Genomic DNA, 24,169 nt, shown 5'->3' on the forward strand with positions numbered 1-24,169 from the left:
GTGGTGGGTCACCACGTGCGTCCTGGTGGGTCACCACGTGCGGTGGTGGGTCACCACGTGCGGTGGTGGGTCACCACGTGCGGTGGTGGTGAGTCACCACGTGCGGTGGTGGGTCACCACGTGCGGTGGTGAGTCACCACGTGCGGTGATGGGTTACCAGCACGGCTATATCACTAAGAGAGGGTGCTAAAGTGGGGGGCCCGATCACTCGGTCGGCAGGGGGCCCGAAGGCAGCCGAAGGGGTGGACGTCTGTCCCCACATTCTCGCAGTGCAGTACTTTGTACAGTGCTGATTTATCATGGGCAAAATGCAATATTGTTGCACTATAATACTGTGCATTTAATTTGTGTTTTAGCGATTGAAGCTATCGCTTAACCATTTATATTACTGCCAGGTATATGCCAACATTTAAATCGTATTATTCGGTTTAACTTTGACATCGCTTTACAGCTGGTAATCACACTTTAAAAAAACAAGAAATTACATTCGTAATAAAGGTTTTTGGTTAGATCGCGTTTATTTATAAATGTGTCGTAACCCTCCACCACCCGACACGGCCAATCAGCAAAAAAAGTGTCACGTTGACAAAAGACAAATAATTCACTACTTTAGCCCACCGGTGTGTTGAAAAGTGAATCCACATTTACAGTTTGAGTACGACGTTTCGGTGGTAAATACATCCAGCATCATCGGGCAATTCGCCAGAATGGTAAAGCCCTCGCTTGCTCCCGGTTTTATATAGAGCAGCAGGGTGACGTCATCACTGAACTCATATCAGGTGCAGTGATTAGAGGCGGAGGGGGGGGTATTGTAATTATATAATCGATTAGTAATCAGTCATTGGTTATGATTAGTAATGAGTTGTAGATTAGTAATTCTTTAATCAAAATGTAATCTGTATTATTTAATAATACGCTTCCAGGCCGCACTAAGCCTGTAGCTGTCAGAGCGATTAAAGTTATTCTTGTTCCTCTCAATTTCAATGGATTCTCTAATTAGTCTTTGCCAGTAATAATTAGTTTTACACACCACTGCAACATTGTCAAAATCAATTGAGTGTCCTTGTTGACAAGCATGTTCTGCCACTGCCGGCAGTTGTGTTTGAGATAATTTAATATTTCTCTGATGTTCTTTTAGTCTTACACTGATGTTACGTCCCGTCTGCCCAATGTAGCAGCTGCCACATAAACAATTAATCCGATATACACCTTCTGTTGATAGTTTAGGTAATGCGTCTTTAGTGCAAGATACTAGTTTTTGAATTTTGTGTACTGTAACGTGTTTAATCTCTCTCACTAGACTCTCACTGAGTGTCAGATGGTGAGAGTCTAGTGAGAGAGATTAAACACGTTAAAGACGCACTACGACAGAATGGCTACAATAATGCTCAAATTAACAGAGCACTGAATGCCAAATCACAATCGCAAAGCAATACTGCTGAAAGCGACCAGATTGTTAAAACAATAAAAATTCCATATATCTCAGGAGTAACTGACAAATTAGCCCGCGTTTTGCAAAAGCAAAACATTACAGTAAGATTTGGTACAGTACACAAAATTCAAAAACTAGTATCTTGCACTAAAGACGCATTACCTAAACTATCAACATAAGGTGTATATCGGATTAATTGTTCATGTGGCAGCTGCTACATTGGGCAGACGGGACGTAACATCAGTGTAAGACTAAAAGAACATCAGAGAAATATTAAATTATCTCAAACACAACTGTCGGCAGTGGCAGAACATGCTTGTCAACAAGGACACTCAATTGATTTTGACAATGTTGCAGTGGTGTGTAAAACTAATTATTACTGCCAAAGACTAATTAGAGAATCCATTGAAATTGAGAGGAACAAGAACAACTTTAATCGCTCTGACAGCTACTGGCTTAGTGCGGCCTGGAAGCGTATTATTAAATAATACACATTACATTTTGATTTAAAGAATTACTAATCTACAACTCATTACTAATCATAACCAATGACTGATTACTAATCGATTATATAATTACATTACCCCCCCCCTCCGCCTCTAATCACTGCACCTGATATGAGTTAAGTGATGACGTCACCCTGCTGCTCTATATAAAACCGGGAGCAAGCGAGGTCTTTCCCATTCTGGCGAATTGTCCGATGATGCTGGAAGTATTTACCAGCGAAACGGCGTACTCAAACTGTAAATGTGGATTCACTCTTCAACACACCGGTGGGCTAAAGTAGTGAATTATTTGTCTTTTGTCAACGTGACACTTTTTTTGCTGATTGGCCGTGTCGGGTGGTGGAGGGTTACGACACATTTATAAATAAACGCGATCTAACCCAAAAACCTTTATTATGAATAATATTGGTCGCGAAAGCCTACGTGTTAAAAAGAAATTACATATCCAAGGTAAATAACAACAGTGTTTGTAATGACCATTGGTGGTAGTAAAACAATAAAGACAAGATATTGAAATTGCCAGAGAGGGCCTCCCAAAGCTATGAACTACTATTTATTTTACCAGGTAAGGCCAACTGAGCAATAGAGCCATTTGTTTTCAGATGTGACCTGCTATCACAAAATAGCTCAAATGAAGTGTTTCTAATTGTGGAGGGGGAAAACCCAGAGGGACCAGGAGAAAAATCCACACGACCACAGGGAGAGAGGCATGCAAACTCCAATTATCCAGCAGGCGTCAGGGTCGGGATCCTGTATGCCAGGTGCGAGAGTTAAATCTCACCTCCGTGGCGCATATTACCAACCCCGGGATCCCATCTAATCTAATCCAGTGCCAGTTGAGCTAATCGGAAGATTACTAGTTAACGTGCATGGATGGTGGTTAACTTAGCCCATTATCCCCTCAGGAAAGCTGAAATAAGTACTGCCTTTGGCTCCGCCACAGGAATGTGGAACTTCGACCACTGGCTTAGGGCTGCAAGCAGACGATGAGCTAAAGGAAATAACTTCACTTAATTTACTCATACCATGAGTGTGGTGAGCGGCATGTGGGGCTCATAGCGATAGCGTGGGGAGTGTGGTGAGTTGAGTGTGGTGAGCTTTGGAGTCTGGGGAGCTGTGGAGTGTGGTGAGCTGTGGAGTGTGGTGTGTTGAGTGTGGTGAGTTGTGTGGTGAGCGGTGGGGTGTGGTGAGCTGTGGAGTGTTGAGTTGTGAAGTGTGGTGAGTTGTGTGGTGAGCTGTGAAGTGTGGTGAGTTGTGTGGTCAGCTGTGGAGTGTGGTGAGTTGTGTGGTGAGCTGTGGAGTGTGGTGAGCTAAGAGTGGTGAGCTGTGGAGTGTGGTAAGCTGAGTGTGGTGAGCTGTGGAGTGTTGTGAGCTGGGGAGTGTGGTGAGTTGAGTGTGGTGAGCTTTGGAGTCTGGGGAGCTGTGGAGTGTGGTGTGTTGAGTGTGGTGAGTTGTGTGGTGAGCGGTGGGGTGTGGTGAGCTGTGGAGTGTGGTGAGTTGTGTGGTGAGCTGTGGAGTGTGGTGAGTTGTGGAGTGTTGTGAGCTGTGGAGTGTGGTGAGCTAAGAGTGGTGAGCTGTAGAGTGTGGTGAGCTATAGAGTGTGGTATCTGTGCTTCTGTATCGCTGTGTATCTCCGTGTCTGTAACGTGGTAGTATCTCTGTGTCTGCGTGTATCTGCACAGACCAATTGCTCGTGGTTGCCAGGGCTCCTCTTTACTGATAGTCCAACTTCGAGAGCGCTTGATTGAATATTTCTGCAGTCGTGTCCAGGTTATAGCGGACCTGAAATTCACAACTCACGTGATGACCGCGGCTTCTGTGACAACCCCATAGCCTTAATTATGAGTTTTATTTTTAAAAACATTGTAAACCATAGGATTTTAACACAGGTGTGTAAATAAAGCAGTGAACCAACCATGAAGAAATATCACAAGTGATTTTCTTCGGAAATAAATATTTATTGTAGTAGATAATAAATGAACATGTTTTTGTTATTATTATATATTTTTTCCCCCAGTTTTATAACAGTTCTATCCCGATTTCGCTATTGCCGCCGAATCCAGCTTGGCAGGCTGGGAAGACTCCAAGGGCTCGTTGTCTTCGCTGGGCCACCGCCGTCTTGGACACGTCTTCTTCCAGTCATCACGCTGCCAGCGAAGTCTTTCATCTTGCGGGGCCTCCCAGCGTCCTCCTTGCTGACGAGAAGCGTGCGGATAACCATCACCTGGGTTTGCACGCGGGACAAAGTCGCGTTCTATTTCAGCTGCTGCAATCGTACGGAGTTACGCACAGACCTGTGTATATTTCTACGACAGAACTGTGATCAGAGTCACCGTCAGCTTCACAATGACAACTGTAACAATAGGCTCACGTGAATCCAGAACCATTTATGGATAGGGGAGGAATCCAGGGATGGAATGGACAGATATGTACACAGCTCAATTTCCAATCCAACCCAAAATTTCTACGCATGGCATCTGATTAGCATTTTTCAGTTTCAGATCGCGATAATCGAACTTGTATCTTCAAGTATGTGTGATGTATAATGTACGATGCAGGAATGTACAATGCAATACCCAGTCAAACAATATTTGTTTCAATCTTGATTTGAAGCTTTCGTGACTGCAGGAATCCATATTCTTTGGTTCTTTCGGTAAAAGTCACGTAGGTAGAAAAACAATAGATCACGAAGTTTCGATCGCAACACAAGCAATCGTCATCAGGTGGTCTTGCTGTGGTTGTCCCACCTGATGACGATTGCTTGTGTTGCGATCGAAACGTCGTGATCTATTATTTTTCTACCTACGTGACTTTTACCGAAAGAACCGAAGAGTATAATAAATATTCTTAGCTCTTTCGGTAAAGTCACGTTGAAGGGAAACAATAAAATAATAATATATATAAGTATATATTATTGTTTATATATTATATATTTTATTGTTTCCCTTCAACGTGACTTTATAAAATAATAAAATATATATAAATATATATTATTGTTTATATATTAAACAATAATATATATTCTACATATTCACGGGGAAACATTTATTATACTTCTTTGGTTCTTTCGGTAAAGTCACGTAGAATGAGAATAAAATAATAAATTGATAAAATAAAATAACACAATAATATTCTCACGACGTTTCGGCCATAGCGGGAAACAGAGCCGCGGGGCCGAAACGTCGTGAGAATATTATTGTGTTATTTTATTTTATCAATTTATTATTTTATTCTCATTCTACGTGACTTTACCGAAAGAACCAAAGAAGATGAATCATTGCAGTCACGAAAGCTCTAAATCGAAATTTATTATACTTTTGATTTAAAGCTTTCGTGACTGCAGTAATTCATGTTCTTAGCTCTTTCGGTAAAGTCACGTTGAAGGAAAACAATAAAATATATAATATATAAACAATAATATATATTTCTATATATTTTATTATTTTATAAAGTCACGTTGAAGGGAAACAATAAAATATATAATATATAAACAATAATATATGTTTTTTTATATTTTTATATATTTATATTATTTATATATATTTTATATTTTATTGTTTCCCTTCAACGTGACTTTACCGAAAGAGCTAAGAATATGAATTACTGCAGTCACGAAAGCTTTAAATCAAAAGTATAATAAATATCGATTTAAAGCTTTCGTGACTGCAATGATTCATCTTCTTTGGTTCTTTCGGTAAAATCACGTAGAATGAGAATAAAATAATAAATTGATAAAATAAAATAACGCAATAATATTCTCACGACGTTTCGGCCCCGCGGCTCTGTTTCCCGCTATGGCCGAAACGTCGTGAGAATATTATTGTGTTATTTTATTTTATCAATTTATTATTTTATTCTCATTCTACGTGACTTTACCGAAAGAACCAAAGAAGATGAATCATTGCAGTCACGAAAGCGTTAAATCGAAAAATATATTGTTGTTTATATATTATATATTTTATTGTTTCCCTTCAACGTGACTTTATAAAATAATAAAATATATATTATTGTTTATATATTATATATTTTATTGTTTCCCTTCAACGTGACTTTATAAAATAATAAAATATATAGAAATATATATTATTGTTTATATATTAAACAATAATATATTATATATATTCACGGGGAAACATTTATTATACTTCTTTTGTTCTTTCGGTAAAGTCACATAGAATGAGAATAAAATAATAAATTGATAAAATAACACAATAATATTCTCACGACGTTTCGGCCCCGCGGCTCTGTTTCCCGCTATGGCCGAAACGTCGTGAGAATATTATTGTGTTATTTTATTTCATCAATTTATTATTTTATTCTCATTCTACGTGACTTTACCGAAAGAACAAAAGAAGTATAATAAATGTTTCCCCGTGATCGTTTCTCACTGGGACTCATCGGTGGATCGCGAGCAACGAGCGTTGTGTTGTCGGCTGTGTGCGCCCCCAGTGTTGCGACTCACCCCACGCGGGTTCCTCCTTTGGAAATAGCGGGCCTTGGAATTGTAGACAAACGCCTTCCGCACCAATTGTGGGCTCAGGCCGCCATCACGCGGCTTCTGTTCTCAGAGCAACAGCCAAGATGCACAATAAGAGGCACACACACGCACTCCCGTTAACGATGTGGAATCTCTGGCATGCAAAAAAAAACTCTTCACGCTCCGTATTTCCAAATGGAGTTCAGAAACATTACTCGACGTACAGGTACGAACATTATTTATGCTAGCTCGTTGATTCCTAATTTGCTCGTATTATAAAACGTAAGAGGTGTTTCTTGAATAATTACACAACACTGCTCTGAGCAACACTTTACAACGAACTTTCCCTGCACACTTCTGAATCACGCCGTGCTGCGCGTCTGGCCATGATTTTAAACAAACGGAGCTCCGGGCATGCGCTCTGTCCGTCCCTCTCCCTGAACCGGATCTAATGACTAGCCAGGTGAAGTATGGCCAAAACTCCCCACCATCCCAGTCCGCACCCACATCACCCTCCGCGGCCAGAGGGACACAACGACTAAGTCACGATGTGTCACGTCGCCTCATCTGCTCACTAGCTAATGCGCCTGTCCGATGCCGTGCCAGCAACATCCGAATAGAGACCTGTTATAGGCCTCGCACATTCTCCTGCAGGCCCCGCGGCTCTGTTTGCCGCTACAACTTGCTGACCCGCCCATACTGGACGTCTGTGAAAGACTAAAACAGCCTCATAGCTTATCGGACTGCTCCAGTCTCAAGAGAGATTCTGACGCTGTTCAGGTCCCCCGTACCTGCCTCCAAAACGGGGTTGGGTTGGTTCGGGTGGTGGTGGTTGTAGAGGGGGAGTGTGCAGGGGAGGTAGCGGAGGGGGGCAGCGGAGAGGGGTAGCGGAGGGGGGTAGCGGTGGGGATAGTGGGGGGGGGGGGTAGCGAGGGCTAGTGGGGGGGTAGCAGAGGGGGTAGTGGGGGGGGGTAGCGGGGGCGCAGGGGAGTAGCGGGGGAGGCGGCCTCAAATCGACCAAAATGCCCTCCGGGATCGATCTACTGTATACAAATTTGATATTAACTTATTTTAAAGTTGACCGCTACCCCCACGCTAACGTGTTATTTGACTGTTGTAGTGCGGCGGTGCGATGAACGTACCTTGCGTGCCCAAATCCACGCGATCACTTTCACTGCACTGAATCCCGTGCTGATTACGGAGATGACGGTCGACAAGAGGCTATGTCGGTGCTGCTCTCGCGGCTCCGGCGGTGGTTGAATGTCGCACGGCCTCTGCTCGGCGGGGACGTCTTCTCTCTCGTTGCTGTCCGGTATCGATTGGCTCGGAAAATCGGTCGAAGCAAAGTCGGCATATGCCATGGGGGCATTGCCACCAAGATCATCGGGATTTCCAAGAGGAGCAGCACTGCCACCAAGATCATCGGGATTTCCAAGAAGAGCAGCACTGCCACCAAGATCATCGGGATTTCCAAGAAGAGCAGCACTGCCACCAAGATCATCGGGATTTCCAAGAGGAGCAACATTGCCACCAAGATCATCGGGATTTCCAAGACTAGCAGCATTGCCACCCAGGTTATCGAGATATCCAATCAGGGAATTAACCCCCAGGTGATCGCTCACCTTTAGTATGGAGGGTGGCAGCCAGATGGCCGGCTCCATCACCCCTTGCCAAGTGACAAATCCGACTAAAGACGCCATCGTGAGCATCACTTGGTACGGGTTGCATCTGGACACATCCATCTTTGCCGTTCGATCGCGATCACAACAGCAGAGAGCGGCTGCACTGCTCCTCCTCGTAAGACTCGACTGTGGCCCACGTGTTCAACCACGTGGGGTGGTCACGTGGCCCACTGGTTCGTAACGACAGTCCACGGTTGGAACCCAACGGGCCGCCCCGTAGCCATGGCAACGGGAGGTTGTCCACTCCACTGGCGAGTGTCTGTGATCTATTATTATAAAAATAATAGATCACAACGTTTCGATCGCAACACAAGCGGTCATCCTTAGGAGGAAAAAATAATCCAGCAGTTGAACTGCTGAACGAGCAGTTCCACTGTTTCAACCTTGTTGTAACAGCTCTTAAAACAAGGTTGTAACAGCTCTCTCGCTGTTACAACAAGGTTATAACCTTTATCACCTTGTTGTAACAGCTCTCTCGCTGTTACAACAAGGTTATAACCTTTATCACCTTGTTGTAACAGCTCTCTCGCTGTTACAACAAGGTTATAACCTTTATCACCTTGTTGTAACAGCTCTCTCGCTGTTTTTTTCCGCCTGAGAACGGCCGCTTGTGTTGCGATCGAAACGTCGTGATCTATTATTATTATTTTGTTTCTACCTACGCGACTGTACCGAAAGAACCAGAGAGTAATGGCCCATTGATTTACATATTTTTTTTAAATCAAGATCATCCTAGTATTGTGTGTGCACCCCTTCCGTTTTCGTTCTCTTTGTCACCAACGACCGTGAATGGAGACTGAACACGCAACAATGGTGCCAAGTGAACAACGTTAATACGCATTCACAAAGAGAATTGATACTTTCTAAATAAAGATGGAATTCCGCACACACATTGGAATGATGTTGCCGTGGTGTTGTTCGTTCCCGCATTCGACTGGCAAATGCGGTGGTTGCCAGTTCGATCTCGCAGCGCAGCAGTTGATCCTCACCCCGCCTCTGTCAGCCCCAAAAGTTTGAATGGTAAACGCCACTGAGTGAACGGGCAGGTCATGTCTGCTGGGGTACAGTGTGGAGGAGACTTCTTCAACACGTCCCGCCAGCGTGAACGGGTAGGGCCACGCAGCTTTACACATCAACAATCGGCTGCGCAAACCACTCACTGATCCAGGGTCGAGGCTCAAGCCTGCTTTGCTTCTGATATTTGATGATATAAAGTTGTGAAAATAATTAAAGGTGATATTCTTTGGGTCTTTCGGGAAAGTCACGTTGATAGGTTCAAAGGAAATAACCAAAAAATTACATTATTAAAACTACGACGTTTCGATCGCAACACAAGCGTGATGACGAACGCTTGTGTTGCGATCGAAACGTGGTAGTTGTTATTTGTTGTTATTTTCTTTTAACCTATCTACGTGACTTTACCGAAATACCCAAAGAATATGAATTCCTGCAGTCACGAAAGCATTAAGTGAACAATAAAAGGTAATTGTAGCAAACTGAGCTATAAAGGTATTTTTCAGAAGCGACCTATCACGAATGATAGTTCAAGAAATTGGCCGATCACGTGGACATGTGTAGCAGCTAAATTCTCTAAACGCACGTTTATAAATTGTGTTAAGAACACTGAAAGACATTAGTCTACCCAATGGTGATGATGGCCATGATCAGGATGGCATTAGGTGCGAAAGTAGTGGTCCCCGCTCGCCTATTTAACCGTGCAGTCATGCATTGTGTTGAGTCTATGATGCCAGTAGTATCCAGGCTTAAACCTGCTGAGCGTGGTGAGCTGTGGAGTGTGGTGAGCAGTGGAGTGTGGTGAGCTGTGGAGTGTGGTGAGCTGTGGAATGTGGTGAGCTGAGTGGTGAGCTGTGAAGTGTGGTGAGCTTAGTGTGGTGAGCTGTGGAGTGTGGTGGGCTGAGTGGTGAGCTGTGGAGTGTGGTGGACTGAGTGGTGAGCTGTGGAGTGTGGTGAGCTGAGTGGTGAGCTGTGGAGTGTGGTGAGCTGAGTGATGAGCTGAGTGGTGAGCTGAGTGGTGACCTGTGTGGTGAGCTGTGGTGAGCTGAGCGGTGAGCTGAGTGGTGGGCTGAGTGGTGAGCTGAGTGGTGAGCTGAGTGGTGAGCTGTGGAGTGTGGTAAGCTGAGTGGTGAGCTGAGTGGTGAGCTGAGTGGTGAGCTGTGTGGTGAGCTGAGTGGTGGTGGGGCTGCTCGAGGTCCCCTGTAAGGGCGGAGAGGGGAGGAGGGTGCCCTGCGTCTCGTCGCCACGGCAACCCGCGCTGTCGCGCTCAGCCAAACAACGCGCCCGCTGCCTCCACTCACTCTCAGCCGGAGACTCAAAAAGTTCACTTCTTGCTGATTTTAATTAACCATTATTGTTATTATCGTCGTTGACGTCGTCATCGATCAATCGAAGGAAATCATAGGCAGCGTTATCGCGATCGAAAGAGTCGTCTTTGACAGCAGCAGCAGCAGGAGGATGTTCATAATAACGGTTTTTGGGTTAGATCGCGTTTATTTATAAATGTGTCGTAACCCTCCACCACCCGACACGGCCAATCAGCAAAAAAGTGTCACGTTGACAAAAGACAAATAATTCACTACTTTAGCCCACCGGTGTGTTGAAGAGTGAATCCACATTTACAGTTTGAGTACGACGTTTGACACTCACTGAGTGTCAGATGGTGAGAGTCTAGTGAGAGAGATTAAACACGTTAAAGACGCACTACGACAGAATGGCTACAATAATGCTCAAATTAACAGAGCACTGAATGCCAAATCACGATCGCAAAGCAATACTGCTGAAAGCGACCAGATTGGTAAAACAATAAAAATTCCATATATCTCAGGAATAACTGACAAATTAGCCCGCGTTTTGCAAAAGCAAAACATTACAGTAAGATTTGGTACAGTACACAAAATTCAAAAACTAGTATCTTGCACTAAAGACGCATTACCTAAACTATCAACAGAAGGTGTATATCGGATTAATTGTTCATGTGGCAGCTGCTACATTGGGCAGACGGGACGTAACATCAGTGTAAGACTAAAAGAACATCAGAGAAATATTAAATTATCTCAAACACAACTCTCGGCAGTGGCAGAATATGCTTGTCAACAAGGACACTCAATTGATTTTGACAATGTTGCAGTGGTGTGTAAAACTAATTATTACTGGCAAAGACTAATTAGAGAATCCATTGAAATTGAGAGGAACAAGAACAACTTTAATCGCTCTGACAGCTACCGGCTTAGTGCGGCCTGGAAGCGTATTATTAAATAATACACATTACATTTTGATTTAAAGAATTACTAATCTACAACTCATTACAAATCATAACCAATGACTGATTAATAATCGATTATATAATTACAATACCCCCCTCCGCCTCTAATCTCTGCACCTGATATGAGTTAAGTGATGACGTCACCCTGCTGCTCTATATAAAACCGGGAGCAAGCGAGGGCTTTACCATTCTGGCGAATTGCCCGATGATGCTGGAAGTATTTACCAGCGAAACGTCGTACTCAAACTGTAAATGTGGATTCACTCTTCAACACACCGGTGGGCTAAAGTAGTGAATTATTTGTCTTTTGTCAACGTGACACTTTTTTTGCTGATTGGCCGTGTCGGGTGGTGGAGGGTTACGACACATTTATAAATAAACGCGATCTAACCCAAAAACCTTTATTATTAATAATATTGGTCGCGAAAGCCTACGTGTTAAAGAGAAATTACATATCCAAGGTAAATAACAACAGTGTTGGTAATGACCATTGGTGGTAGTAAAACAATAAAGACAAGATATTGAAATTGCCAGAGAGGGCCTCCCAAAGCTATGAACTACTATTTATTTTACCAGGTAAGGCCAACTGAGCAATATAGCCATTTGTTTTCAGATGTGACCAGCTATCACAAAATAGCTCAAATGAAGTGTTTCTAATTGTGGAGGGGGAAAACCGGAGGGACCAGGATAAAAATCCACACGACCACAGGGAGAGAGGCATGCAAACTCCAAATATCCAGCAGGCGTCAGGGTTGGGATCCTGTATGCCAGGTGCGAGAGTTAAATCTCACCTCCGTGGTGCATATTACCAACCCCGGGATCCCATCTAATCTAATCCAGTGCCAGTTGAGCTAATCGGAAGATTACTAGTTAACGTCCATGGATGGTGGTTAACTTAGCCCATTATCCCCTCAGGAAAGCTGAAATAAGTACTGCCTTTGGCTCCGCCACAGGAATGTGGAACTTCCATCACTGGCTTAGGGCTGCAAGCAGACGATGAGCTAAAGGAAATAACTTCACTTAATTTACTCATACCATGAGTGTGGTGAGCGGCATGTGGGGCTCATAGCGATAGCGTGGGGAGTGTGGTGAGTTGAGTGTGGTGAGCTTTGGAGTCTGGGGAGCGTGGTGAGCTGTGGAGTGTGGTGTGTTGAGTGTGGTGAGTTGTGTGGTGAGCGGTGGGGTGTGGTGAGCTGTGGAGTGTTGAGTTGTGAAGTGTGGTGAGTTGTGTGGTGAGCTGTGAAGTGTGGTGAGTTGTGTGGTGAGCTGTGGAGTGTTGTGAGCTGTGGAATGTGGTGAGCTGAGTGTGGTAAGTTATGTTGTGAGCTGTGGAGTGTGGTGAGCTGTGGAGTGTGGTGAGCTGTGGAGTGTGGTGAGCTGTGGAGTCTGGTGAGCTGTAGAGTGTGGTGAGCTATAGAGTGTGGTATCTGTGCTTCTGTATCGCTGTGTATCTCCGTGTCTGTAACGTGGTAGTATCTCTGTGTCTGCGTGTATCTGCACAGATCAATTGCTCGTGGTTGCCAGGGCTCCTCTTTACTGCTAGTCCAACTTCGAGAGCACTTGATTGAATATTTCTGCAGTCGTGTCCAGGTTATAGCGGACCTGAAATTCACAACTCACGTGATGACCGCGGCTTCTGTGACAACCCCATAGCCTTAATTATGAGTTTTATTTTTAAAAACATTGTAAACCATAGGATTTTAACACAGGTGTGTAAATAAAGCAGTGAACCAACCATGAAGAAATATCACAAGTGATTTTCTTCGGAAATAAATATTTATTGTAGTAGCTAATAAATGAACATGTTTTTGTTATTATTATATTTTTTTTCCCCCAGTTTTATAACAGTTCTATCCCGATTTCGCTATTGCCGCCGAATCCAGCTTGGCAGGCTGGGAAGACTCCAAGGGCTCGTTGTCTTCGCTGGGCCACCGCCGTCTTGGACACGTCTTCTTCCGGTCATCATGCTGCCAGCGAAGTCTTTCATCTTGCGGGGCCTCCCAGCGTCCTCCTTGCTGACGAGAAGCGTGCGGATAACCATCACCTGGGTTTGCACGCGGGACAAAGTCGCATTCTATTTCAGCTGCTGCAATCGTTCGGAGTTACGCACAGACCTGTGTATATTTATACTACAGAACTGTGATCAGAATCACCGTCAGCTTCACAATGACAACTGTAACAATAGGCTCACGTGAATGCAGAACCATTTATGGATAGGGGAGGAATCTAGGGATGGAATGGACAGATATGTACACAGCTCAATTTCCAATCCAACCCAAAATTTATACGCATGGCATCTGATTAGCATTTTTCAGTTTCAGATCACGATAATCGAACTTGTATCTTCAAGAATGTGTGATGTATAATGTGTGATGCAGGAATGTACAATGCAATACCCAGTCAAACAATATTTGTTTCAATCTTGATTTGAAGCGTTCGTGACTGCAGGAATCCATTTTCTTTGGTTCTTTCGGTAAAAGTCACGTAGGTAGAAAAACAATAGATCACGAAGTTTCGATCGCAACACAAGCAATCGTCATCAGGTGGTCTTGCTGTGGTTGTCCCACCTGATGACGATTGCTTGTGTTGCGATCGAAACGTCGTGATCTATTATTTTTCTACCTACGTGACTTTACCGAAAGAACCGACGAGTATAATAAATATTCTTAGCTCTTTCGGTAAAGTCACGTTGAAGGGAAACAATAAAATAATAAAATATATAAGTATATATATTATTGTTTATATATTAAACAATAATATATTACAATAATATATTATATATATTCACGGGGAAACATTTATTATACTTCTTTTGTTCTTTCGGTAAGTCACGTAGAATGAGAATAAAATAATAAATTGATAAAATAAAATAACACAATAATATTCTCACGACGTTTCGGCCATAGCGGGAAATAGAGCCGCGGGACCGAAACGTCGTGAGAATATTATTGTGTTATTTTATTTTATCAATTTATTATTTTATTCTCATTCTACGTGACTTTACCGAAAGAACCAAAGAAGATGAATCATTGCAGTCACGAAAGCTCTAAATCGAAATTTATTATACTTTTGATTTAAAGCTTTCGTGACTGCAGTAATTCATGTTCTTAGCTCTTTCGGTAAAGTCACGTTGAAGGAAAACAATAAAATATATAATATATAAACAATAATATATATTTCTATATATTTTATTATTTTATAAAGTCACGTTGAAGGGAAACAATAAAATATATAACATATAAACAATAATATATTTATATATTTTTTATTATTTTATTGTTTCCCTTCAACGTGACTTTACCGAAAGAGCTAAGAATATGAATTACTGCAGTCACGAAAGCTTTAAATCAAAAGTATAATAAATATCGATTTAAAGCTTTCGTGACTGCAATGATTCATCTTCTTTGGTTCTTTCGGTAAAATCACGTAGAATGAGAATAAAATAATAAATTGATAAAATAAAATAACACAATAATATTCTCACGACGTTTCGGCCCCGCGGCTCTGTTTCCCGCTATGGCCGAAACGTCGTGAGAATATTATTGTGTTATTTTATTTTATCAATTTATTATTTTATTCTCATTCTACGTGACTTTACCGAAAGAACAAAAGAAGTATAATAAATGTTTCCCCGTGATCGTTTCTCACTGGGACTCATCGGTGGATCGCGAGCAACGAGCGTTGTGTTGTCGGCTGTGTGCGCCCCCAGTGTTGCGACTCACCCCACACGGGTTCCTCCTTTGGAAATAGCGGGCCTTGGAATTGTAGACAAACGCCTTCCGCACCAATTGTGGACTCAGGCCGCCATCACGCGGCTTCTGTTCTCAGAGCAACAGCCAAGATGCACAATAAGAGGCACACACACGCACTCCCGTTAACGATGTGGAATCTCTGGCATGCAAAAAAAAACATCTTCACTCTCCGTATTTCCAAATGGAGTTCAGAAACATTACTCGACGTACAGGTACGAACATTATTTATGCTAGCTCGTTGATTCCTAATTTGCTCGTATTATAAAACGTAAGAGGTGTTTCTTGAATAATTACACAACACTGCTCTGAGCAACACTTTACAACGAACTTTCCCTGCACACTTCTGAATCACGCCGTGCTGCGCGTCTGGCCATGATTTTAAACAAACGGAGCTCCGGGCATGCGCTCTGTCCGTCCCTCTCCCTGAACCGGATCTAATGACTAGCCAGGTGAAGTATGGCCAAAACTCCCCACCATCCCAGTCCGCACCCACATCACCCTCCGCGGCCAGAGGGACACAACGACTAAGTCACGATGTGTCACGTCGCCTCATCTGCTCACTAGCTAATGCGCCTGTCCGATGCCGTGCCAGCAACATCCGAATAGAGACCTGTTATAGGCCTCGCACATTCTCCTGCAGGCCCCGCGGCTCTGTTTGCCGCTACAACTTGCTGACCCGCCCATACTGGACGTCTGTGAAAGACTAAAACAGCCTCATAGCTTATCGGACTGCTCCAGTCTCAAGAGAGATTCTGACGCTGTTCAGGTCCCCCGTACCTGCCTCCAAAACGGGGTTGGGTTGGTTCGGGTGGTGGTGGTTGTAGAGGGGGAGTGTGCAGGGGAGGTAGCAGAGAGGGGTAGCGGAGGGGGGTAGCGGTGGGGATAGTGGGGGGGTAGTGAGGGGTAGTGGGGGGGGTAGCGGAGGGGGTAGTGGGGGGGGGTAGCGGGGGCGCAGGGGAGTAGCGGGGGAGGCGGCCTCAAATCGACCAAAATGCCCTCCGGGATCGATCTACTGTATACAAATTTGATATTAACTTATTTTAAAGTTGACCGCTACCCCCACGCTAACGTGTTATTTGACTGTTGTAGTGCGGCGGTGCGATGAACGTACCTTGCGTGCCCGAATCCACGCGATCACTTGCACTGCACTGAATCCCGTGCTGATTACGGAGATGACGGTCGACAAGAGGCTATGTCGGTGCTGCTCTCGCGGCTCCGGCGGTGGTTGAATGTCGCACGGCCTCTGCTCGGCGGGGACGTCTTCTCTCTCGTTGCTGTCCGGTATCGATTGGCTCGGAAAATCGGTCGAAGCAAAGTCGGCATATGCCATGGGGGCATTGCCACCAAGATCATCGGGATTTCCAAGGCTAGCAGCATTGCCACCCAGGTTATCGAGATATCCAATCAGGGAATTAACCCCCAGGTGATCGCTCACCTTTAGTATGGAGGGTGGCAGCCAGATGGCCGGCTCCATCACCCCTTGCCAAGTGACAAATCCGACTAAAGACGCCATCGTGAGCATCACTTGGTACGGCTTGCATCTGGACACATCCATCTTTGCCGTTCGATCGCGATCACAACAGCAGAGAGCGTCTGCACTGCTCCTCCTCGTAAGACTCGACTGTGGCCCACGTGTTCAACCACGTGGGGTGGTCACGTGGCCCACTGGTTCGTAACGACAGTCCACGGTTGGAACCCAACGGGCCGCCCCATAGCCATGGCAACGGGAGGTTGTCCACTCCACTGGCGAGTGTCTGTGATCTATTATTATAAAAATAATAGATCACAACGTTTCGATCACAACACAAGCGGTCATCCTTAGGAGGAAAAAAATAATCCAGCAGTTGAACTGCTGAACGAGCAGTTCCACTGTTTCAACCTTGTTGTAACAGCTCTTAAAACAAGGTTGTAACAGCTCTCTCGCTGTTACAACAAGGTTATAACCTTTATCACCTTGTTGTAACAGCTCTCTCGCTGTTACAACAAGGTTATAACCTTTATCACCTTGTTGTAACAGCTCTCTCGCTGTTTTTTTCCGCCTGAGAACGGCCGCTTGTGTTGCGATCGAAACGTCGTGATCTATTATTATTATTATTTTGTTTCTACCTACGCGACTTTACCGAAAGAACCAGAGAGTAATGCCCCATTGATTTACATATTTGTTAAAATCAAGATCATCCTAGTATTGTGTGTGCACCCCTTCCGTTTTCGTTCTCTTTGTCACCAACGACCGTGAATGGAGACTGAACACGCAACAATGGTGCCAAGTGAACAACGTTAATACGCATTCACAAAGAGAATTGATACTTTCTAAATAAAGATGGAATTCCGCACACACATTGGAATGATGTTGCCGTGGTGTTGTTCGTTCCCGCATTCGACTGGCAAATGCGGTGGTTGCCAGTTCGATCTCGCAGCGCAGCAGTTGATCCTCACCCCGCCTCTGTCAGCCCCAAAAGTTTGAATGGTAAACGCCACTGAGTGAACGGGCAGGTCATGTCTGCTGGGGTACAGTGTGGAGGAGACTTCTTCAACACGTCCCGCCAGCGTGAACGGGTAGGGCCACGCAGCTTTACACATCAACAATCGGCTGCGCAAACCACTCACTGATCCAGGGTCGAGGCTCAAGCCTGCTTTGCTTCTGATATTTGATGATATAAAGTTGTGAAAATAATTAAAGGTGATATTCTTTGGGTCTTTCGGGAAAGTCACGTTGATAGGTTCAAAGGAAATAACCAAAAAATTACATTATTAAAACTACGACGTTTCGATCGCAACACAAGCGTCATGACGAACGCTTGTGTTGCGATCGAAACGTGGTAGTTGTTATTTGTTGTTATTTTCTTTTAACCTATCTACGTGACTTTACCGAAAGACCCAAAGAATATGAATTCCTGCAGTCACGAAAGCATTAAGTGAACAATAAAAGGTAATTGAAACAAACTGAGCTATAAAGGTATTTTTCAGAAGCGACCTATCACGAATGAAAGTTCAAGAAAGTGGCCGATCACGTGGACATGTGTAGCAGCTAAATTCTCTAAACGCACGTTTATAAATTGTGTTAAGAACACTGAAAGACATTAGTCTACCCAATGGTGATGATGGCCATGATCAGGATGGCATTAGGTGCGAAAGTAGTGGTCCCCGCTCGCCTATTTAACCGTGCAGTCATGCATTGTGTTGAGTCTATGATGCCAGTAGTATCCAGGCTTAAACCTGCTGAGCGTGGTGAGCTGTGGAGTGTGGTGAGCAGTGGAATGTGGTGAGCTGTGGAATGTGGTGAGCTGAGTGTGGTGAGTTGTGTTGTGAGCTTTGGAATGTGGTGAGCTGATGTGATGAGTTGTGTTGGGAGCTGTGTAGAGTGTGGTGAGCTGTGGAGTGTGGTGAGCAGTGGAGTGTGGTGAGCAGTGGAGTGTGGTGAGCAGTGGAGTGTGGTGAGCTGAGTGGTGAGTTGTGGAAAGTGGTGAGCTGTGGAGTGTGGTGAGCTTAGTGTGGTGAGCTGTGGTGAGCTGTGGAGTGTGGTGAGCTGAGTGGTGAGCTGTGAAGTGTGGTGAGCTTAGTGTGGTGAGCTGTGGAGTGTGGTGAGCTGAGTGGTGAGCTGAGTGTGGTGAGCTGAGTGGTGAGCTGTGGAGTGTGGTGAGCTGAGTGGTGAGCTGAGTGGTGAGCTGTGTGGTGAGTTGTGGAGTGTGGTGAGCTGTGGAGTGTGGTGAGCTGAGTGATGAGCTGTGGAGTGTGGTGAGCTGAGTGGTGAGCTGAGTGGTGAGCTGAGTGGCGAGCTGAGTGGCGAGCTGAGTGGTGAGCTGAGTGGTGAGCTGGGTAGTGAGCTGGGTGGTGAGCTGGGTGGTGAGCTGAGCGGTGAGCTGAGCTGAGCGGTGAGCTGAGCTGAGCGGTGAGGTGAGCTGAGCGGTGAGGTGAGCTGAGCGGTGAGGTGAGGTGAGCGGTGAGGTGAGCGGTGAGGTGAGCGGTGAGGTGAGGTGAGCGGTGAGGTGAGGTGAGCGGTGAGGTGAGGTGAGCGGTGAGGTGAGGTGAGGTGAGCGGTGAGGTGAGCGGTGCGGTGAGGTGAGGTGAGCGGTGAGGTGAGGTGAGCGGTGAGGTGAGGTGAGGTGAGCGGTGAGGTGAGGTGAGGTGAGCGGTGAGGTGAGGTGAGGTGAGCGGTGAGGTGAGGTGAGGTGAGCGGTGAGGTGAGGTGAGGTGAGCGGTGAGGTGAGGTGAGGTGAGCGGTGAGGTGAGGTGAGCGGTGAGGTGAGGTGAGCGGTGAGGTGAGGTGAGGTGAGCGGTGAGGTGAGGTGAGGTGAGCGGTGAGGTGAGGTGAGCGGTGAGGTGAGGTGAGCGGTGAGGTGAGGTGAGCGGTGAGGTGAGGTGAGAGGTGAGGTGAGGTGAGGTGAGCGGTGAGGTGAGGTGAGGTGAGCGGTGAGGTGAGGTGAGGTGAGGTGAGGTGAGCGGTGAGGTGAGCGGTGAGGTGAGGTGAGCGGTGAGGTGAGCGGTGAGGTGGGGTGAGGTGAGCGGTGAGGTGAGGTGAGCGGTGAGGTGAGGTGAGCGATGAGGTGAGGTGAGCGGTGAGGTGAGGTGAGGTGAGCGGTGAGGCGAGGTGAGCCGTGAGGCGAGGTGAGGTGAGGTGAGGTGAGCGGTGAGGTGAGCGGTGAGGTGAGGTGAGCGGTGAGGCGAGGTGAGGTGAGGTGAGGTGAGCGGTGAGGTGAGCGGTGAGGCGAGGTGAGGTGAGGTGAGCGGTGAGGCGAGGTGAGCGGTGAGGCGAGGTGAGGTGAGGTGAGCGGTGAGGTGAGGTGAGCGGTGAGGTGAGCGGTGAGGCGAGGTGAGTTGAGGTGAGCGGTGAGGTAAGGTGAGGTGTGAGGTGAGGTGAGCGGTGAGGTGAGGAGCGGTGAGCTGAGCGGTGAGGTGAGCGGTGAGGTGAGGTGAGCGGTGAGGTGAGCGGTGAGGTGAGGTGAGGTGAGCGGTGAGATGAGTTGAGGTGAGCGGTGAGGTGAGGTGAGCGGTGAGGTGAGCGGTGAGGTGAGCGGTGAGGTGAGCGGTGAGGTGAGGTGAGCGGTGAGGTGAGGTGAGCGGTGAGGTGAGGTGAGCGGTGAGGTGAGCGGTGAGGTGAGGTGAGCGGTGAGGTGAGCGGTGAGGTGAGGTGGGCGGTGAGGTGAGCGGTGAGGTGGGCGGTGAGGTGAGCGGTGAGGTGAGGTGGGCGGTGAGGTGAGCGGTGAGGTGAGGTGGGCGGTGAGGTGGGCGGTGAGGTGAGCGGTGAGGTGAGGTGGGCGGTGAGGTGAGCGGTGAGGTGAGGTGGGCGGTGAGGTGAGCGGTGAGGTGAGGTGGGCGGTGAGGTGAGCGGTGAGGTGAGGTGGGCGGTGAGGTGAGCGGTGAGGTGAGGTGGGCGGTGAGGTGAGCGGTGAGGTGAGGTGGGCGGTGAGGTGAGCGGTGAGGTGAGGTGGGCGGTGAGGTGAGCGGTGAGGTGAGTGGTGAGCTGTGGAGTGTGGTGAGCTGAGTGGTGAGCTGAGTGGCGAGCTGAGTGGCGAGCTGAGTGGTGAGCTGAGTGGTGAGCTGGGTGGTGAGCTGGGTGGTGAGCTGGGTGGTGAGCTGAGCGGTGAGCTGAGCTGAGCGGTGAGCTGAGCTGAGCGGTGAGCTGAGCTGAGCGGTGAGCTGAGCTGAGCGGTGAGCTGAGCTGAGCGGTGAGGTGACCTGAGCGCTGAGGTGAGCGGAGCGGTGAGGTGAGCTGAGCGGTGAGGTGAGCTGAGCGGTGAGGTGAGCTGAGCGGTGAGGTGAGCTGAGCGGTGAGGTGAGCTGAGCGGTGAGGTGAGCGGTGAGGTGAGGTGAGGTGAGCGGTGAGGTGAGGTGAGCGGTGAGGTGAGGTGAGCGGTGAGGTGAGCGGTGAGGTGAGGTGAGGTGAGCGGTGAGGTGAGGTGAGCGGTGAGGTGAGGTGAGCGGTGAGGTGAGGTGAGCGGTGAGGTGAGGTGAGCGGTGAGGTGAGGTGAGAGGTGAGGTGAGGTGAGCTGTGAGGTGAGGTGAGGTGAGCGGTGAGGTGAGGTGAGGTGAGCGGTGAGGTGAGATGAGGTGAGCGGTGAGGTGAGGTGAGCGGTGAGGTGAGCGGTGAGGTGAGCTGAGCGGTGAGGTGTGAGGTGAGGTGAGCGGTGTGATGAGGTGAGCGGTGAGGTGGGGTGAGGTGAGCGGTGAGGTGAGGTGAGCGGTGAGGTGAGGTGAGCGGTGAGGTGAGGTGAGCGATGAGGTGAGGTGAGCGGTGAGGTGAGGTGAGGTGAGCGGTGAGGCGAGGTGAGCGGTGAGGCGAGGTGAGGTGAGGTGAGGTGAGCGGTGAGGTGAGGTGAGCGGTGAGGTGAGCGGTGAGGCGAGGTGAGGTGAGGTGAGGTGGGCGGTGAGGTGAGCGGTGAGGTGAGGTGGGCGGTGAGGTGAGCGGTGAGGTGGGCGGTGAGGTGAGCGGTGAGGTGAGGTGAGCGGTGAGGTGAGGTGAACGGTGAGGCGAGGTGAGCGGTGAGGCGAGGTGAGGTGAGGTGAGGTGGGCGGTGAGGTGAGCGGTGAGGTGAGGTGGGCGGTGAGGTGAGCGGTGAGGTGGGCGGTGAGGTGAGCGGTGAGGTGAGGTGGACGGTGAGGTTAGCGGTGAGGTGAGGTGGGCGGTGAGGTGAGCGGTGAGGTGAGGTGAGCGGTGAGGTGAGCGGTGAGGTGAGGTGAGCGGTGAGGTGAGCGGTGAGGTGAGGTGAGGTGAGTGGTGAGGTGAGCGGTGAGCGGTGAGGTGAGCGGTGAGGTGAGCGGTGAGGTGAGGTGAGGTGAGCGGTGAGGTGAGCGGTGAGGTGAGGTCAGCGGTGAGGTGAGCGGTGAGGTGAGGTGGGCGGTGAGGTGAGCGGTGAGGTGAGGTGGGCGGTGAGGTGAGCGGTGAGGTGAGGTGGGCGGTGAGGTGAGCGGTGAGGTGAGGTGGGCGGTGAGGTGAGCGGTGAGGTGAGGTGGGCGGTGAGGTGAGCGGTGAGGTGAGGTGGACGGTGAGGTGAGCGGTGAGGTGAGGTGGGCGGTGAGGTGAGCGGTGAGGTGAGGTGGGCGGTGAGGTGAGCGGTGAGGTGAGGTGGGCGGTGAGGTGAGCGGTGAGGTGAGGTGGGCGGTGAGGTGAGCGGTGAGGTGAGGTGGGCGGTGAGGTGAGCGGTGAGGTGAGGTGGGCGGTGAGGTGAGCGGTGAGGTGAGGTGGGCGGTGAGGTGAGCGGTGAGGTGAGGTGGGCGGTGAGGTGAGCGGTGAGGTGAGGTGGGCGGTGAGGTGAGCGGTGAGGTGAGGTGGGCGGTGAGGTGAGCGGTGAGGTGAGGTGGGCGGTGAGGTGAGCGGTGAGGTGAGGTGGGCGGTGAGGTGAGCGGTGAGGTGAGGTGGGCGGTGAGGTGAGCGGTGAGGTGAGGTGGGCGGTGAGGTGAGCGGTGAGGTGAGGTGGGCGGTGAGGTGAGCGGTGAGGTGAGGTGGGCGGTGAGGTGAGCGGTGAGGTGAGGTGGGCGGTGAGGTGAGCGGTGAGGTGAGGTGGGCGGTGAGGTGAGCGGTGAGGTGAGGTGGGCGGTGAGGTGAGCGGTGAGGTGAGGTGGGCGGTGAGGTGAGCGGTGAGGTGAGGTGGGCGGTGAGGTGAGCGGTGAGCGGTGAGGTGAGCGGTGAGGTGAGGTGAGCGGTGAGGTGAGCGGTGAGGTGAGGTGAGCGGTGAGGTGAGCGGTGAGGTGAGCGGTGAGCGGTGAGGTGAGCGGTGAGCGGTGAGGTGAGCGGTGAGGTGAGGTGAGCGGTGAGGTGAGCGGTGAGGTGAGGTGAGCGGTGAGGTGGGCGGTGAGGTGAGGTGAGCGGTGAGGTGAGCGGTGAGGAGAGGTGAGCGGTGAGGTGAGGTGGGCGGTGAGGTGAGCGGTGAGGTGAGGTGGGCGGTGAGGCGAGCGGTGAGGTGAGGTGGGCGGTGAGGCGAGCGGTGAGGTGAGGTGGGCGGTGAGGCGAGCGGTGAGGTGGGCGGTGAGGTGAGCGATGAGGTGAGGTGGACGGTGAGGTGAGCGGTGAGGTGAGGTGGGCGGTGAGGTGAGCGGTGAGGTGAGGTGGGCGGTGAGGTGAGCGGTGAGGTGAGGTGAGCGGTGAGGTGAGCGGTGAGGTGAGGTGAGCGGTGAGGTGAGGTGAGGTGAGTAGTGAGGTGAGCGGTGAGCGGTGAGGTGAGCGGTGAGGTGAGCGGTGAGGTGAGGTGAGGTGAGCGGTGAGGTGAGCGGTGAGGTGAGGTCAGCGGTGAGGTGAGCGGTGAGGTGAGGTGGGCGGTGAGGTGAGCGGTGAGGTGAGGTGGGCGGTGAGGTGAGCGGTGAGGTGAGGTGAGCGGCATGTGGGGCTCATAGCCATAGCGTGGGGAGTGTGGTGAGTTGAGTGTGGTGAGCTTTGGAGTCTGGGGAGCTGTGGAGTGTGGTGAGCTGTGGAGTGTGGTGTGTTGAGTGTGGTGAGTTGTGTGGTGAGCGGTGGGGTGTGGTGAGTTGTGTGGTGAGCTGTGGAGTGTGGTGAGCTAAGAGTGGTGAGCTGTGGAGTGTGGTGAGTTGTGGAGTGTTGTGAGCTCTGGAGTGTGGTGAGCTGAGTGTGGTAAGTTGTTGTGAACTTTGGAGTGTGGTGAGCTGTGGAGTGTGGTGAGCTGTGGAGTGTGGTGAGCTGTAAAGTGTGGCGAGCTATAGAGTGTGGTATCTGTGCTTCTGTATCGCTGTGTATCTCCGTGTCTGTAACGTGGTAGTATCTCTGTGTCTGCGTGTATCTGCACAGACCAATTGCTCGTGGTTGCCAGGGCTCCTCTTTACTGATAGTCCAACTTCGAGAGCGCTTGATTGAATATTTATGCAGTCGTGTCCAGGTTATAGCGACCTGAAATTCACAACTCACGTGATGACCGCGGCTTCTGTGACAACCCCATAGCCTTAATTATGAGTTTTATTTTTAAAAACATTGTAAACCATAGGATTTTAACACAGGTGTGTAAATAAAGCAGTGAACCAACCAAGAAGAAATATCACAAGTGATTTTCTTCGGAAATAAATATTTATTGTAGTAGATAATAAATGAACATGT

At 48.6% G+C, this 24,169-nt stretch overlaps 1 protein-coding gene across 3 annotated transcripts; it reads right to left on the reverse strand.

Moving 5' to 3' along the window:
* Positions 1-2,124: 2,124 nt before the first annotated feature.
* On the reverse strand, positions 2,125-16,859 carry LOC142931196 (uncharacterized). Of its 3 annotated transcripts, none has more exons than XM_076074859.1 (3): positions 16,241-16,859; positions 6,401-6,496; positions 2,125-4,162 (listed from the first exon to the last, which is right to left on the reverse strand). In XM_076074859.1, the coding sequence occupies exons 1-3, from the start codon at positions 16,682-16,684 to the stop codon at positions 3,983-3,985; spliced, it is 720 nt and encodes a 239-aa protein (XP_075930974.1). In that variant the 5' UTR covers positions 16,685-16,859; the 3' UTR covers positions 2,125-3,982. The 3 variants fall into 3 exon arrangements, with proteins under 3 accessions (XP_075930974.1, XP_075930972.1, XP_075930973.1); XM_076074857.1 differs by lacking the exon at positions 16,241-16,859 and adding an exon at positions 7,558-8,223; XM_076074858.1 differs by lacking the exons at positions 2,125-4,162; positions 6,401-6,496 and adding exons at positions 10,435-13,421; positions 15,100-15,195 and having other exon boundaries at positions 16,241-16,816.
* Between the last annotated feature and the right edge of the window lie 7,310 nt (positions 16,860-24,169).

The sequence above is a fragment of the Petromyzon marinus genome, chromosome 50 (genome assembly GCF_048934315.1).
Source record: "Petromyzon marinus isolate PM22_M1 ecotype Great Lakes invasive population chromosome 50, UKy_Petmar_22M1.pri1.0, whole genome shotgun sequence".
Classification (NCBI taxonomy): Eukaryota; Metazoa; Chordata; class Hyperoartia; order Petromyzontiformes; family Petromyzontidae; genus Petromyzon; species Petromyzon marinus.

What these genes read in the sequence shown, in the direction of transcription:
- LOC142931196 (XM_076074857.1), bottom strand. Translation starts at nt 8,157, where the DNA reads ATGGATGTGTCCAGATGCAACCCGTACCAAGTGATGCTCACGATGGCG. An exon ending in CGTGGATTTGGGCACGCAAG is followed by an intron (nt 6,497 to 7,557) that starts GTACGTTCATCG and finishes CTCTGAGAACAG; the next exon opens with AAGCCGCGTGATGGCGGCCT. An exon ending in AAAGGAGGAACCCGCGTGGG is followed by an intron (nt 4,163 to 6,400) that starts GTGAGTCGCAAC and finishes GTGCAAACCCAG; the next exon opens with GTGATGGTTATCCGCACGCT.